The sequence below is a fragment of the Manduca sexta genome, chromosome 16 (genome assembly GCF_014839805.1).
Source record: "Manduca sexta isolate Smith_Timp_Sample1 chromosome 16, JHU_Msex_v1.0, whole genome shotgun sequence".
In the NCBI taxonomy this organism is placed as follows: Eukaryota; Metazoa; Arthropoda; class Insecta; order Lepidoptera; family Sphingidae; genus Manduca; species Manduca sexta.
The window spans coordinates 8441526-8459814 of NC_051130.1; the positions used below are offsets into that span (position 1 = coordinate 8441526).

The window sequence follows — 18289 nt, forward strand, 5'->3', positions numbered from 1 at the left end:
TGATTCGTATATTTCAATGTTACAATACATCGTTATAATTGCTCCGGATTTGTTATGAACAGCATTGCGGTAACCTAGCGCATTTACAGCTGGTTTTTAAACTTCGCTGTTGGGGCTGCTACGAGTAACTTAAGTACAAACTGTCAAGGGCCAGATTAATAAGTGCCATTGAATGTTTTGCCAGCTGGGCCTGCGACAATATCGCCCTGATGACGTCATGACGTTCATAAACTCATGCGTAAGAGCGTTACTCACGTCGCGTCGTTGCGACGTGACGGCGGTCGTATCTTAGAAACCAGAGAATCAATTAACCAATCACGAAACCACATAGCCTTGCTGCTCGTCACTATAACAAGGCCAAGAGTCATCCATTTAACATTCTACACTGTATTCTTGTGCAAATATACAAGCCCTTTTACTTGCAGTGGCACGCGGAACGGACGATGTTCTAAGCAGACATTGCAATTGGCATCTAATTTTAAAAACATCTGTTTAGAAAAACACACAAACGAATGTTTGTAAATAAACACGCGCATCAAACGGATTATACAAATACGTTACAATCAATGTGAAATATTACTTAATGACAGATATTATTATCTTGAGCCGATATATTCCAAGTCGGCACCGATATCCTCGCTAATCCCTTATCGCCGAAATGTAAAATGCTTGTTGACAAGTCGTAGATAACAAATGGGTTGATAGCGAACAATCGTATCGCGCAGATTATAAACAATATTGATTAAATATTATGTATACGATAGGTTGTTAATACCGTTATCCGTTGTCTTTTAACATTAGACGTGCTGTGCGGACTTTTCGTCGTAGTGGTATGTCGTGTGGAGCTGTAATGTTGCGCAACTCATAAATTTAACATAAGCGAATGACGCGCCAGTTCGATTTTTCTATAAATTCCTATAAATGAAAGTAGGCCGCGAGTGCTTTCGTACTGTACATTTAATTATTCACGTGCAACAAACAAGTTTGTGTTGGACGGCACCGTTCGTGTACTTACTTCATTTGTTTCACTATAGTACTCTTGCCCGACTCGCCAGCACCTGAGAACAAAGGAAACATAATATAAGAATAACGATCGATTATTCATATTGGTCAATTACAACGGCAACGCAAACCATCCGAGGCAGACGGACAATTTCATTATTTTCGCGTCTAATCTTTTTGGTATCCAGTGATAATTCTGCCTGTGAATGCAGCGCAACGTTAACATAGCCCGAAGTTATATTTACGAGCTATAATTAACTTGATATTATCGCAACTATTCTATTTGAGCAAGAGCCGACCACCCTGCCGATTGCTATATTGTTTACTACTAGACGGACAGGAGATCAAGAGAGCATCAGATAACACCGTAAACGAAAGTGCAGCGCAATAGGGGACCGGACAGGTATTACCAAAAAATCAGAAATTCAGTTTAAAGTAAAGTTTGTAATATTAAAAATATTATCTCATATTTGTTTTTGTAAAAGAGTTGTGATTTTTATTTTTAAATCAATAAATAAAATACAATAATTATAATATTTTTAGTCTATTCTTTACGGCAAATGAAACACCAATCACGGCGCATGACGTCACACGTGGGTAAAATGTAAACAAACAGACGTCATCTGGATGTCATACCGCGTTGTGTTATTTTAATGCTTTAAATGTGTTTTTTGACACAGAACTGCTCTAATAATCACTTTGATGTAAGTAAATAAAAAATAGTGTTTCGGTTTAAAATAAATCGATGAATATTTCAATTAATTAAATCATTTGTACACCCAGGGAGGTTATGGTTATGAGATGTATTTATTTATGTTTTAGCTGCCACATGATATGGAATAGAATATTTATTTATATAGAATTCTGGTTGTTACACAGTAACCTGAGATTGCCTGAGATTAACACGGTCTATGCAGTGTTGCCAGATCATAATTTCTCTTTACCCCAGGATTATTTGGAATTTAAAATTTTACCCTTAAATCAATCATAAATAATTCGGTACTTTTTTTTATATCCTTATCTATGCAGACGCCACTTCTTTCTTCACTTCCACTTCAATAATTATTAATTTAATTATCTCATTTTATTAGGAACAACTAGCTGTACACGAAAATTGTATTGAATAAAAAATTATAATTGTTTCATGGCCTACAATTTTTGTAGGAAACATCTTTCTCTAAGCTCAATATTTATTACAATACCGTGAAACAATAGCTTTAATACATTAACTCGTAGAATTACCCTAAAAATTACCCTAAAAAAAATACCCTGCTGATTTAGTTTTACCCTAAATCTAGGGTAAATAACCCTAATCTGGCATTATAAAATCACTGTTTAAATGACAAGACTTGTCAAGTTGCTTTATCCACGTATGACGTCACACGAGACGAAATGACATAATGTAGCGTTTGCGCGGGAATTATAGCTATTTAACATTTAGGCATGGTTTTATGTACTTTTTAAGCATTATTTGTGCAAAATACTATTTTTCTTGGCTATTTATATCCACAATGATCAATTTAAAACACCTTCTGAAAATTTGTCCGGTCCCCTATTAATCGATTACCTAATGTGGCCGAATGGACAGTTTTAAAACATGCAAATAAATTCACGAAGAAACTGAATTCATTCCACGTTGAGTATAAAAGATGTGTGAGCCCGGAGCGTACATCGGCCGACCGCCGCAATAAAACACGCAATGATATAAAAACCATTTAATTATCCGCCTAAATGTAAACCGTTCCAGTCAACATTATGCACGTCTCGTTGGCAGAGTGAAAATAGCGTGGAAAAATAAATTGATCCGTTGCCGTGTGAAACCTTTGGTACGGGGTCATATAGGGGCTAACAAGGTTACAGAATAACTACAACACTTCGCACGCTTTAAATATCGATTTAAAACGACACCGCTTATAAGGGAGGAGACTCGGAAACATCATTACGTTTTGTAAATAATCAAGTCCCGAAAAAAGTTTGATTAACTAGGTAAATGTCAAGGTCTACATAAAAAGGGGGACACGTGCAATCAGACATTTCTAGTTGAGGAGTAATGTGTTTTGTTGATTTTTAAAATAGCTAGTTGAAATATAGGTACATTCTCTATCATAGCATAGTGAGTAAAGGGAACTAAAATGAGCAGGGACTCCAGTGTTTATTGGTTTATGAGACAAAAAAAACAAAAAACATGTATGAATCAAACGCATTCCAAAAAGATTTCAATTGGGCATGACCTCCATTGTACACCTTAACAAGCGAACACAATGCACGTACGTTAATAAACTAAATGAATTAGTTACGTGGGAGTAGCAAAATGAACTATGTCAAATACAGGTTCCAAGTATCACGACCCCAGTTGCGTTTAATTGGCTCGCCAGGCGAGAATGGCCGATCTCTGACCCTTCCCGATACATAAACTCATACTTAGACAGGCGCAGAGCTGATTGATAGTGTACACTGCGACTGTCCATTCAACATGCGTCTATGAATGACAAAGAGTGATTTTTGTTGTACTGGACTCGTTAGAATTGGATTTTTATAGAAAATGCTGAAAATATGGCAAATCTTGCAGATGAATTAGATTCAATATGGTCTGAATATTTAGAAAATAATTATATATACGTAGGACAAGTCGGTGAGCGACCTTTAAGTATCAAAGTAACGATAATAGAAAAAAAAAAATATTTTATAGGGATTTCCGCAATCATAACGACGATATGAAAATTCAAAAGCCAAGTTGATAAGCTTTACTAGTTTTCTGTAACATTTTAATATTTTACGTCACACGAGTCGGCACAATCCCCTTTTTTAACATATTTGACTATAATGAAGCTCTACATTATATAGCCTGCAACGTACTCATACGTAAACACGCAATCACACATAAATGCAGTCTACGTAAAATGTCGGATTTCAACTTCCGCACGGGCAAAGTCACGGCCAAAACTAATCTCTATAATAATTACTGGTACAGAACTTTCACAATGCTCATCGCGTGCCAAGAGACCATTCGCACAGATATTATATTATTTAAAATGCTGGATTATATTTGAGTCGTAATGTAGCGTTGAAAACTCGTAATTGACAGAATTCTTTTTTTTATATATATAGTTGCAATGGAATAGGCGTTTGTCTTCCATCTCACCTGATGGAAAGTGTAGATGAAGACGAAGGTGGTACACGCCCATCCAAAAGAAAGTAAGACGTGATATAAATGCAATTTTGATATAATCTGAATTGGTAAACTAAGAATTAATGCTGCGATATAATTTTAAAATGTTTTTTTTTTCCTTTATGTAATTACAATAATATCATTGGCTTTTAATTACAGACATAATAGTATTTATAAAAATGTAAGAACAAGCATTTATGTGTGCACTAATGGGCCGTTTTCAATAAATAATGCTAGTCTTAATATTTGATCAATAAACCAATCAAAATTACATTTATAAACATGTAAAAAAGAACCATGTACGGATGTTCTCTTTTTGTGATGGTTTGAAAAAAAGATATTGAGATTGTTTATTGAAAACAACGGTAAGATTAGACAATATTATACAGGAAAACAAATATAATATTTTTAACAAAAATATTTGTTCCCAATTTTTTGTTGTTTTTCATTCCCAAATTTTTTTTAGGCAATAGGAATTTTTATTCTTTGTAAGACATTGTTATGATAGCCACATAATATCATGTTAATAGGATATATTATAAAGCTGTCAAGAAAGTGCATGCTTAAAACGTGCTCACCCGAGAATTGGGTTTTGCCCAGCCCCAGGATGTTGAGTACTTTTGAAACCAACAAAATTATCAAATCTACAATTCCAAGGACACGGAAGTCCGCTCCCCCTGAAAAATGACTGGCTACGAAAATTGTTACATTGACCTGTCAATATATCTTATTGGCCTCTGGTTGCAAGTGAAACTTGACAAGTTAATATTAGAAAGTGTATTGTGATGAGTCGACGTCTGTTCTGAGCCCTTTTTGCGCTATCATCGCGATAAGATCGTCGCGTGCCCCAGGCTGGGGCCTGATAACATACCTGTCTGTAACGTGACACGGGACTACAATGTTAATCGAAACTTGTATTGAGAAATGATCAATCTATCCAAGATTCAGATATACGTATCGTAAAACTAATCGCTATGTGGTTTACAAATCCCGGCAATAAATTAAAAAGAAACTCAATAATTATGTCAACCAAAGGTGAGAAAACAACGCGCGAAATCAAAACATTCAAGATGTTCAACATAACAAATGGCTATAGGAAATCTTATTTTGATTTGAATCGCGACAGAAACTGGGAGATTGCCAGGCTGTTGATGGCGCGTGAAATTGACACAATTAGTTACTTTGAAAGAAAACTGTTGATATTCACACATTCCCACATTCGTAAACATTGAGCGATTCGGACATATTAATGCGTACCTTAGTGACCAGTGGATGGCAGACACAAATTGTATGTTAAAAAATGTATAGAAATCGTTCGGCTGCATTTGTCACGTGCAAGGACATCGTGAGTCACTCCGAGCCATATAGACTGACGTGATATATGTTTATTCTACTTCGGACATCGTCACTAATGTTTGTATTGGACTGTAGTGGTGAACTAATAAACCACTTGCCACTTTCCCTTTCGATTCTGTAGTAATCCAAATTATAATTCCTATTTACTGTATTCCTATTACTTTCCTGTAAATATTGTTAAGATATGTGTGATAATTAATGCATAAATCGCTTCAGATGTGGATGTAAATTGGCAGTCAGATAAGCCAACCTTGGACTAATGTATTTAGTACTTTTTAACGAAATAAGATTTCTACGAAAGGAGCAGTTAGTCATAAAATTGATAACCCCAATGGTGAAGTAGGGAAAAGTTAAACTAACCGCTCGTTTCAGTAGCTTATTTTTATCCCATGTTGTCATGGATTTTCCTAAATAATGTTAATTTTCATGGCGCGGTACGATACATTTGTTTCTGCATTTAATTCTAACAAACATAAACAACCACACATTTTCACAGATTTTCTCATTTATAATAGAAGTAAGATGTAGTGCTATTTAAGAGACTGAACTCATGATATTAAATATTTTTCTAAAATCAATAATTGAATAAGGATTCTTTATTTCCTTCGGTATGGTTGCACATTGCAAGTTCATACTTTATTTAATGTTTCAAAGTATAAAAACGTGCTTGAGAAAATGTAGCACACGAGACTTAGATGTTCCGTTAAAACAAATTCATGGTCAGATGGGCAGCTACGCCCCCAGCACGGCGGAGCCGCGTGATACACTTATTAACTTCTGGACACAATATGTTGCCGACACCATAGTCATATGTTTCATTCGAGACTATTACTATCATCGATATATATGTGCTACGTACTAGACTTGACGTTCCGAACATTCCTTGTATTCAACTGAATTGAACTGCAATCCATTCAAACTAACTTTAGTATGGTCAATATTAACAGCTTGTGGTTGTGTACGGAGTGGCGGTCATGATATAAGAATTCGAGTCTAAGTGTAAAATTGGATTTGTATAAAGAATATTAGTCAAATAAGTAAAATTATTTGTTGTTCAAGTGAATAAATAGATTATAAGTGACGTTTTGGTTGCCATTTTAGTTCAGATTCTGAACAAATAGTTTATATGGACGTTCGTGTCTATAGAATATACGTCAATGATTACGATCATATATGCCACTAGATTTTGCTCGTGGCTCCATCATTGTTAACGGCCATTCTCTATCACTCACTGGTAATGTAGCTTTTAACAAACGTTTTCAATAAGCGATCTCAATCTGAATCTTCAATCCGATTCCGAGAATGAACCAATCAAAATAACTCATTTGTAAATATGTAAAACAAACTGATCTGTTTAGTCCATTTTTGATATAGATCGATAAAAGCGATTGAGATCGTTTATTAAAAATGGCGGTCAGTGAGACTTTCCAAAATTGTTTAAGTAGATTTTGAAAACATCGATAATTTTTTTTTAATCGGAATTCCTTTTTAAGAAATAGTTTAAATAAAAAATAAACGTTAAGTTTAATTTATAATTGTCATACAATTTGTCCTACTGGCCCTATCAATAGTTAGATAATGAGAACCTCTTCCCTTTTTTAAAGTCGGTTAATAAATACAGTAAACATATTATTCTCAGCACTTCCACAAACTTGGATCTGGTAGTAAATTAATTTTGTATTAACAATTAATATCGACGTATAAAATTAATGCAATAACTAAATCGCATTTTTACATAAAGCAACAAAAAATCAATGTTGTTTTAATTTAATAAGCCATATTCTGTTCAGGTTTTATGACAGGCAATGAAAAATGAGATCAAGTTATTAGCCAAGTATAATGACTTGATACCTGTCAAAAGGGATGCAAGTTTTTCTGTAGATTAAACTTGAGAACAAATATTTATTGGTTTTTGGAGTTTAGAGTCTTCAGAATTTCAAGATTAGCTAAATTGTTAGCTTAATTGATTAGCTAAATGGTCAAATGATATATACGAATTTGCTAATTCTTAAAGATTTTGTAATAATAATCTATTTATCTTGGAAAAAGGACCTTCTTTATATAGATTTACGCGTACAATGCGTGCGAGAGTTAGCTTGAAATTAAATTTTAATTTACAGCAAACTGCATTCCCCCACTATTCTAACAAATTATATATGAACTATTAATTAAACTAATCATCAAAAACCACAACTTAGAATTGCAAAAAGGGGCCTTGTATCGTAAAATGGTAAATGTTAAAATAAATCGAAATGTCATCACTCCAGGAGATATTTTATGAGTCAAAATTATATAACACACACGCGCTCCTTAATCCCCGAAGGGGTAGGTAAAGATGCATTCAGAACACGCACTTTTCGCCATGTCCGTTCCTTCCCATGGTGTGATAGGGCCTTGATTGCTCAAATTACAGACTGAGAGCTGATACTGAGCAGAAAAACGCAATATCGCTTGGCCCGGCCTGCTTCTCGGACTTGGGACCTCAAGTGTCATGTAACCATGTAAAATACTTAGTGTGTGAAATAATATCAGTATGTTATCAATAGATAGGTGCATACATATATTTATGCATAGGTTTATTGCCATTATAGCTAATCTTCTATCATATTATTATGTCAGAGTTATGATTTACATTATAATTTAATTTTAATATAAGGATCATAGTTACCACAATGTTTATTTGTCACTGAGACAGTAATAAAAAGCCTGATGTGCTAGAACACGTAATATGATCAAATCCCTCTTGAGGTATGAGTTTTGGTTGTACTTAACTGGTCTACATAGTTTTGATAAATTTGTGTTCTGAGGCTTTGATTACAAAAATGATTTCAATATTTTTATCCATAATAATGTTTTGTGTGTCTTAGATCTGCCAAATACTATTAAAATAGCATAGTTTATCTTTATTAATATAATAAAAGAAAAAGAAATTTTATGATTTTGTCCTTTACACTTTTACAAATATATTATTTAACCAATTTTGATGAAATTTCTATGGAGTATGCTTGAACCCTAACAACATAGGTTTTTTTTAATATTTGTTAACTCTCTTCAACACCGGCGAAACCGCGAGCAAAAGCTCGTTAAATGCATATTAAGAAGATATAAAAACAATTTTACTGAGAGCAAAGATAATAAATGTCACACTATCAAATATTTATTGCAATATTAATATCAGAATGCCAATTTTACGACATGACCATGTTAAATTACACAAACAGGGGAGTTGATTGGTTTTTCAGAGTTTATCATCGATTTTGGTACATATGGTCAAGTGACACTTGCAATCAGTCATAGAGTTAGAAAGGATGTTGAAAATTGCAAAAGTGTATAGAATAAACTTGAGAACATATGAATGTAAAATACCAAAACATAAATAAAATATTAATTTATGAAAATCCTATAATGATACATGGATATATGAATCATATTTGTCCCTGAGTGACTAACTCTTTGTGACTTTGCCAAGCATAAACAGTAAAAGAAATTTAGAACAAATATTTTTTCCTTTTAATGTAAATTAGTATTTAGTTAATAAAATGTTTCTAATTAAAATGAGATAAGTGGACAAATACATAACAACAGACAATGATTGTCTTTTGTTGTTGATAGTCTTATGAAATTGTGTTTAATTTTGTTAACCAACTTCAAAAAAAAAAGAGAAGGTTCTCAATTTGACTGTAATTTTTTGCAACAAATATTCTTTTGTAACAAGACGAAGTTTATATTATTTTAATTAAATATTTTCTATTTATATAAAGTTAAATTAAACATACAAATCCTTATAAGGTAATTATTTCAAATAAATATACATGGTTATATAATAGTATAGGTTTAAAAGTAATATAGATGTTTCTACTGATAACACAGATTATAAGTATATTTTTGGAGCAAATCAAGATCAATGCAATTCATATACATATTTGCAATCCCATTATGAAACATTAGTAATTACATATTCACATGAATGTAAGTTGATTTGTTATTAGTTGAAACTATGCATTACTTTGACATACTACAGTTTTAACATATTCTATCCAAGCTGATATAAGACCACTATTTTGCAATAATATAGGGCTTAAAAATGTTGTAAATATTTGTTTTCAATGCCTGCTTGTTTTTAATCAATTTTATTTATTTAAGTAAGATTGTTGATTTGCATTGGGTTCTTTTCACTCATATTTTTTTAGTTTTATGCTAATAAACATTATTAGTTAAAAAGACAAATATTTTCATAAGGATACTTAATCACAGGTGTTAGCTATTACAATTTCTAGGTATTGTTAAGTCTACATCATCCTAGAGCATTTGAGTATGATCTTAATGAGAAATAATGATTATAGCTTCTAATTTAATTATATAAGAGCCATTTTTGCATTGTGTTACTAAATGAAACCACAAGGTCATCTTTACTTCTATCATTAGTCCAAAAATCATGTATAAGTAAAAAATATTTTTGCCAAACATCCCAGTTTGTTTTAATTTTGTTTTTATTATTTTTATAATTTATGTGCTAATGTGATGCGCAAGTGTATTTTTAACTGAAAGTCTGAGTTAGCTGCTCCAACAAATTCTGTTTTGTTTTCGTTTCACAATATCCTGAAGGTACAGACAAATTTTGATATAGGGCCCTTCTTAGGCAAGCTACGCCAGTGCCAGCAGCCCTTTGTGTGTTAATGTGAAAACTTTGAATGTAGACATTGATGAAGAAAAGAAGAAGAAGCAAACATGAAGAACCTCCAAACCTCAATGCTATAGCAAAAAGGACTGATATCACCAGTTAGGTTCAAATGTCATACAAGCTAATTTTAATGGACCAATGGTTTGTGCTTTCCATCCCATATAACACACAATCCTTGGGTGTCTCTAGTTTTTTAAATCATCAAATTTGTGCAGTTCATATTGTCAGTTATAAACAAAATGTATTTATTATCTTAAGCTTATTTGTACACCATTTATTTGAATGTACTAAATAATTCTGCTTTCCGGATTATTAGAAATGTCTCATTTGTTGTCAATATACTCCAAGTACTTTAACATGAAAAACAATTGTATAAAGCATGGCTCATAGTGGTAATAGTATTGTCATATGAATATAGAGAACACATTTATTGAAGCTTTACACATGTTGAGTTTGACCATTACTCTCAAAACATTGGCACAGCTTCAACAGAATGTCAACAGGTAAAATGTGATCAATGTAATGAATTACCAATGGAATACAATTGTATACAATTTTATTCATTTTGTACTTTGTGATTGGTTTCTTATTTATCTCAGTTTTTAAGCAATAGGAATGTTGATATTGTTTTTAAGTGTTGTTTTAATTAATTTAGTAATATTGTGTAAATATAGTTGATAAAGCTAAATTTATTTACAGCGTTTTATGGGAACATATTGTATTAAACCCATATGTAAATTGATAGTTCTTTAAGTGTGAGAGGGTGGTATTTCATCAAAAGCAATTTATATATTCTACTAATAATATTTGAAATTTAATTTTATATATTCAGTTCATAGAGTTAACATGACAAATAAAAAAAACTTACATTTAGTTAGGTATGAAACCATAACTATAGAATTAAAGTCATGTAGTTATTGGTTTTATTTTCCTGTTTTATCGTAACACTTTGATTCACCATTGCAAATTCCTGTTTGATAAACCATTAATAATTCAGATGTTACATGATTTCCTTATAATTGTAACAAAGTTTACCTAGAGAAATGTTCTGGCTTCAGTTACATTGAAACAGTCACATTGTTTGATTCATTATGAATTAGGATCGTGTTTGATACAAAATATAACATCAGTAATTACTCATTGTCTTTTACATTTTGCAAATCGGACTTTCGGTCCTGGGTCCCAAAACTCTTTTTACTCCTAAATCCTTTGGGATTTGTCATTGACAATTGATTCTAGACAATGTTTTTTCTGTTTTCTGGAATAGTTATTATCATAAAATATTTATGTAAACAGTGCAGCATCATCTACGATATAAAAGCAAACACTACAGTAATAATTTTTGTTAAAGTATCCAAAACTTAAATGTTTTTCATACAATTTGTGTGAACTGATAGTCATTTGGTATAATATTGCATATACTTACTGAAAAAAACACATAGCAGATATAAAAATAATTATGGTATTTGTATGCATGACAACTGCCAGCCAGAACATGAGCACTTTATGTTTTGTAAAAAAACTAGCTGTGTATGGATGTATATAACTATGTATGTACGTATGTATAATAAGATAATTTTTATAGCCTCTGATAGGATGTGTCAATCAAAAGCATAACATATGGCTTATTATGTAAATTTATACACTTTACGGAAATACGAGACATAAATGTAGTGCCTAAGTACGGCATTTTTTAATAACGATATACATCTTGAAATCTTCAACATTATGAGAAATACAATGTTAAGATATCGCGGTATAGAGTTCGCATTGATATGTTCAAAATTGCTTAACCAATAGACACTTTCATTTGCGCACGGAACTACATTGCACATTGGCATAACGATTAGTTTGATTTCAAGAGAAAGCTGGGTAGTGATAAGTGTAACCATTTCTTTTATTATATCGATGTTACTATGCGCGTCAGTATCTAAAATACAAAATAACGAAACGTTGGTCGAAATCGGCGTTTCATTGACGGCACGGATTGAATATGTTCAAATAACGCTACAATGGCAGCATTAGGTGGGTGCGGCCGTGAGTCTGCACGGTATATCGTATCAATACCATACCTAGCAACAACAGTTTGATATCTTTGGACGCCTGGATGCCATCCTCTTTCAAGTTCCTCTCGATCAATTTGCTGCGAGCGGCCGCCGCGCGCTCCTCGGCCGACTGGGCGCACCCCATGTCGGCAGCTGTCCTGCTGCCTGTGCTCCCCCCGACTCCCGAGCCGGGCGCGCTTTCACCGCTCCCTCTGCATGCGCTCCGCACGTGTCCTGCCGCTCCGGCTTGACCGGAGCCACCCTATACGACGATAGCACCCAACACACAGTAACCTAACAGTACCACTTATCACTGTTCGTACTCTATCCAACAACACTCTACCCGGCTCGACGATCACACTGTCGACGATGCAACAATTTTATACTTCACCCGGCACGAATTACACGTAACGGCGGCGAACACTTTAATTGATTTTACAAAATCGTTTAAATACGAGATAATGGCGGCCGGATGACAAGCACCAACTCCGCTCCGTGACGGCGACCGCGCCCCGCTCGACTGACGTTCGGGTGCGTTCGGAATTCTTCGTTCGAGCTCGCTCACACATGCGTGAAAGCGTCATACGCGAAAGAGAACAAAAGCAATGCGCTAAAATCATAAATTGGTCAAAGACAATTTTTCTTTTTTTATACAAGTACCGGTAATTTTAAAATATAAATTAAAACAGCGAAAAATAATATATATTTTTGGTTTCCAGATATCTTAACAAGAACAAATATTACAATTTATATTGTTTATGTATAGTATGATTTGACTTCGTCTTACTCTTAGTTATATATTACTTATAGGTATTAAAATTATAAATGATAAAATTTCTAAGAATGCTTGTATTTGTCGAACGAAAAAACATCGAAGCCGCTGATGATTTTAAATAAAATTTAGCACACCGAACATAATATGTACCATATTTTTCATTATTTTATACTTAGGTAAAATTGTATTCTGGTAATTTAATATTGAGGTAATATACTTATTTATTCTGATTTTTTAAATGGATGGCGCTACCATCGTGGTACAGATGGTGCTCTAGATCGCTGCAATAGTGATTTGTTTGGGAAAGCGCTTAGCATATTATTATAAGTAGCTTCGTTACTTTTAATCCTGTCTTTTATGCAGGGGAAGCTGCGAGCAACATCTAGTATTCCATAAAAAGTAGTTTTAATTTATTAAATTGTATAGCTTTCGACAGTGGACAGTCAATATTTAAGTACATTTTTATAAGTAAATTCATTATTATAAGAAATGATATTGTTTATAACAAACTTTAATGTACTGTAGCTATAAAAAGAGCACCATAAAAAATCGAAGAATATAAATAGGTACCTAAATCACTAAGTAGGTATAAAAGTAATTAATATATAAAATATTATAATTAATAGTACTTACATAGAGTAAGAGAAATGGTGAAAATTTAAACATTGCATAAGACAAAATTTAGGTGAAATACATTTTGTACCTTTGACGATAGGGAATCAAAAGAAGCAGCTTTTGGGCATACATAAGGATTTGAATCAATAGAATACAGGTACAATTCCAATTTCAAATGACTTTAATTTAAAAAAAAAATGTGACATAATACTTATAACATTTATTTCTGAAAAATTGCAAATTTTTACTTCGATTGTCTTAAAACTTCGACGTTATCTTAGTATGTTTTTATAACTAATTTTAGTTATAGGATCACGCGACGTAATTTTTAAACAATAATTTAGTTAATTCGTTTGTTAACACGTGATTTTTTACTTCTATTTTTCTTATATTAATACGTATTCAGTTTAATTTTTGTACCTGATCCGACCCATGGGTATAATAAATTAAGGATAACTACCGTGTCATTAAAGAAGCTACGTGATTTCTTTCGTGAAATGGACTCTACACTGGACTTTATGAAAGTCAAATGTAGAATACCTACCTACTGATTTACTAAGTCTTAGCACCCCTCATTGGTCATTTGAATTATGGCTCATCATATTGTAAGTAAGTACATTGGTTGAATCCAGAAGTCAGAATGTAAGCACTGCAACCAATCGAAACCAGCCGTATAGGCCAGGCCTTAAGGAGAGGGGGGGGAGGTCTTTATCCACTGTCCAGTGCGCCAGAACTTAGAGCGGGCACAACAGTCCAAGAGGGCGCTAGAAGCTCAGGTTCGAATTGAGCGTCTATATTCTGATTAGAGTGTTGAAGAGTCAATGATATAAGATAAGGTTTTTGCCAGAAAAATACTAATGTGACGTTAAAAAAAGGTTGCCGGTGATTTCGCATATTCAATACGTTGCTTATGTTCCTAATTTTTTTTTTTGTAATTTTGTTGAGTGAAATTCATATTTAAAATAAGAATACATCCGTCACCAAATAGAATCAAGATAGTTTGAAGCCGGAAATCATGTTAATTGGTCGTATTAAAATTTCTTCAGTCCTTCCTTTCTTAATAGACCTACGTAATATCTAGCAACATGTCTCAAGTTTGGTCGATAGAGAATACATGAGTTTTTAAAACGGGTGTGTTCACTCTATATCATCACTTATGATTTAAAGGGCAATAGAAACCTAGCGCAGTGTTTAAATTATGATTGCTATTGCGTAGACAGGTATTAGCTTAAATTATCCTTCCACGTCTGAGATAATCCAAAATATTTTCAGATAATTAAGACCTTTTTTTTAAGTTACCACGTTATTTTACTTCTTACTTTTTATTTTACTAGAAATATGACGAATGCGAATGTGTGTAAAAGGGTTTGGATGTTTAAAGGTTTGTTAAAAGTAAACTCAGAAATAGCTGAACGGAGCTGATTGAAATTTGGCACACGAATACTACCACGTCCTGGATTATCATATAGGCTATATTTTATCACGGCAATTAACTGACATAGAATGTATAATTTTTTTAAATCTGGAATCTTTTTAAAGCAAAGGCTTTTCACGCGGTCGAAACCATGACTAACAGCAAGTAGGTAAATAAGTTAAACTCTCAACTCATAAGAACCTCCGAAGAGTGTATAGGCACGCACTAAGGTAATTTTCAATATGGCATCCGTCCAATCCACGATCTTGGTATGATTGAAGTCAAATTGATCGCGTAATTGGTGGATTGCTAAGCCAGAAATATTTGATAAAACCGTGATTCAAGACTAGATGACTCATCAAAGTAAAGGCCTAAACATCCGGCTAAATCGGACCAGGGCCGTAGCTAAGGAGGAGGGGGGGCATTATAGGGCAATGCCCTACCTTAAAATACTAATGCCCTATCTAAATAATCAACAAAATTTTACATAACTACTCAATCAAAATATATGGACCAGCGGGATTTTAATTTCGCGATTTGGAGGTTGGTCCCATAGTAAGCATTGTTCGTATTGATGGGTGGAATAACCCCCTTTCCAGATTTAAGGGAATTTTGTTACATTCTGTATATTACCCTAACAATCAAGAAAATCAAAAATCGATTGACCAGATCAGATCTACTTACATTTTTGCTTCCGCCCTAGCTGTAACCGCAGCTGCCTTACCTTAAATTCATGTCTAGCTACGGCTCTGAATCGGACCTTCAGGCTTTTTAAAGTTCGTGAACTGGTTGCCGGGAAATTCTCCACTTTCATAAAACTAAAATGTTTCAGCAACTTTAACAATTATAGCAATTGTTAGTTTCATATTAGTATAGTGTTTCTCAGCAACAAGTTGACAGCGTCTGAGTTGGACATTGACTCAAAAATTTTCAACAACGAATCATACCTGAATTAACATTTTACGTGCAACTTAACAAAGTTTTAATACCTGTATTCGATCTAATAATAGTACTAAGTATATAGATTCATACAATATTTTATGCATAACATAGAGAATATTTAAAGGCGCTCCTTATTCAGATCTTTCTTTTCTGCCAAAATATAAGAGATGAATATGCTCATGCGCACTTTTATAACACCTGATGTAGTAGGCGTAAAATAGAGACGAGTTATAGATTTATTTATCTATACGTTCATGACGACATAATATGTGTTTTGCGCTTTCATCTAGTAGCGAAATTGAAAATGATAGAATTTTCTGTTCGCGGCAATAAGAACTCGGAAGACCGTCTAGAAAAAACGTGCCGTGTCTCTTGGCAGAGGAAACTTAATAAGTATTATATAGAAAATATATCTAGGAACTCGTCAACCAATGTTTATTTCGTCTTCGCAAGGTCCAGAGACGAGGCTGTCAAGAAGATTGAATATCATCTCCATGTAACTTTGTTTCTTAAGAGGGTTCCTCTTCCTTCCCCCACACTTCCTATCCCCAGATAACCTTATTCAACTTTCCTCCAGGGCCTTGTTTTTGCTAAGCCGGGGGAATTCAATATCTCATTCGCAGTTGTTGACTGTGGGGTCCGGTACCTGAGTACATGTTTTAGGTAGTAGAAACAGTTTATAATTTGTAAAAAAGTTACTGTCCAGGGATTGGGAAAGATGCATCGCAATTTAGTTGTATGGTTAACGGAACTCAGACCTTTGATTACGAATTAGTCTAAGACATTGTTAATGATATTATCATGCTACTAGAGCGGTCCATGTTGGTGAGTAGGTGTTACGTAGACGACTGGTAATATTAAGTATTTTCTCGCTAGTAGAAATTCAGATTACAGACTTAGATAATACATAACATGGAAATAATCAATAATAAAAAAATGTCTAACATTTTATTCTAAATTTTACCATGTAAACCGTTTTGGGTTTATAAAAGCCTTTAGAACTACTTATGAAAGTAACAACGCTAATACATAGGGAGGTAAGTAGTAGGTACTTATACCATACCATACACCATCACGCATTTTATCCCCGAAGGGGTATGCAGAGGTGTAACCAGGGCACCCACTTTTCGCCAAGTGTGTTCCGTCCCATGATGTGATAGGGGGCGAGCCTATCGCCATATCGGGCACAAATCCAGACTCCGGGCTGATACTGAGCAGAAAAACTCAATTATCACTTTGCCCGACCCGGGATTCGAACCCAGGACCTCAGAGCTTAGTAGGTACTTAATTGTTGCTATCAACAATACCTTAGGAAAATACAGATGCTACGTACCTAATATTAGTAAATAATAACTAAGTAAAATAAATAAAATGTGAAAAATGTTACTACTCATAAACTAAAATTCTTATCGAGATTTGTCTTTATTTCGATATCGAATAAAGCCGGCTTGCCCAGTCGATAGAGCTCGAGCCGGTAACATGCGCGCGCATCGTTTTAGCAAGACAGAGATAGAAGAATGCTCCATTACCAAGGAGCAGCAGCTTGATGTCCTTTGCAGCTTGGATGCCATCCTCTTTAAGGTTTTTCTCGATCTGCTTGCTGCGCGCAAGGGCAGCGCGCTCCTCAGCGGACGAAGCGCAGCCCATGGCGATAGCGCGCACGGCCTGGCTCGCTACGCGCGGCAGCGCCGTGCCCCTCGCATGCTCCCGGCCCGTCGTCGCGCGCAGATAGCGCCACGCACGCGCTCGCTCGCGCACGCGTGCTCCGGGACGAGTGGGACACGCGACAAGCGCTTCAGCGCCACGACACCACGATATAGCCGCCTGCCGACCGGCTAAGCCACACGCGCAACCGCTTCGACGTGGCGGCTACGGCGACTCAAAAACCGGGATCACAGGCCGGCCTGGAGTAGGTGGCGTCTCGTTGTGGGCTCGAGTACGAATGACGGATCGCGCAACCCTCTCGCGCCGCCCATACTGCGCAAACTCTCTGTCGCCCTCCTCACACCTAATGGTTTCCTCCCTCTGCCTCCCTGACACACAAATTATTACACCCTGAGAGGACCTTGCAAGTTTTCTCTGACCAGATTATTAACGACAAACCACTTAGTAAAATAAATGTTTATCATAAGTTTTGAGACAGCCGCCGACATTACTGTATGTTTATAATTATATCTACATATTTCTTAATTATAAAGTTATATTACCTACGTAAATACTTTTATAATTAAAAAAGAATAGACCTTCTGGAAAGGTTCTACTGCACGTAATAGGTATATTATAATCTTTA

The 18289-nt window shown here is 34.5% G+C and overlaps 1 protein-coding gene across 2 annotated transcripts in view; it reads right to left on the reverse strand.

Moving 5' to 3' along the window:
• LOC115444215 (guanine nucleotide-binding protein G(o) subunit alpha) overlaps positions 1–17921 on the reverse strand; it is a 45599-nt gene extending 27678 nt beyond the window's left edge. Inside the window, exons 1-2 of one of the 2 annotated variants that reach the window (XM_030169900.2) lie at positions 17529–17921; positions 1016–1058 (exon numbers count right to left, since the gene is read on the reverse strand). In XM_030169900.2, the coding sequence (XP_030025760.1) occupies positions 1016–1058; positions 17529–17646 (161 nt within the window). In that variant the 5' untranslated portion in view covers positions 17647–17921. Of the gene's footprint in view, positions 1–1015; positions 1059–12280; positions 12775–17528 lie in introns of those variants that run through there. The other variant, XM_030169899.2, reaches the window with a different exon arrangement.
• Positions 17922–18289: the final 368 nt, after the last annotated feature.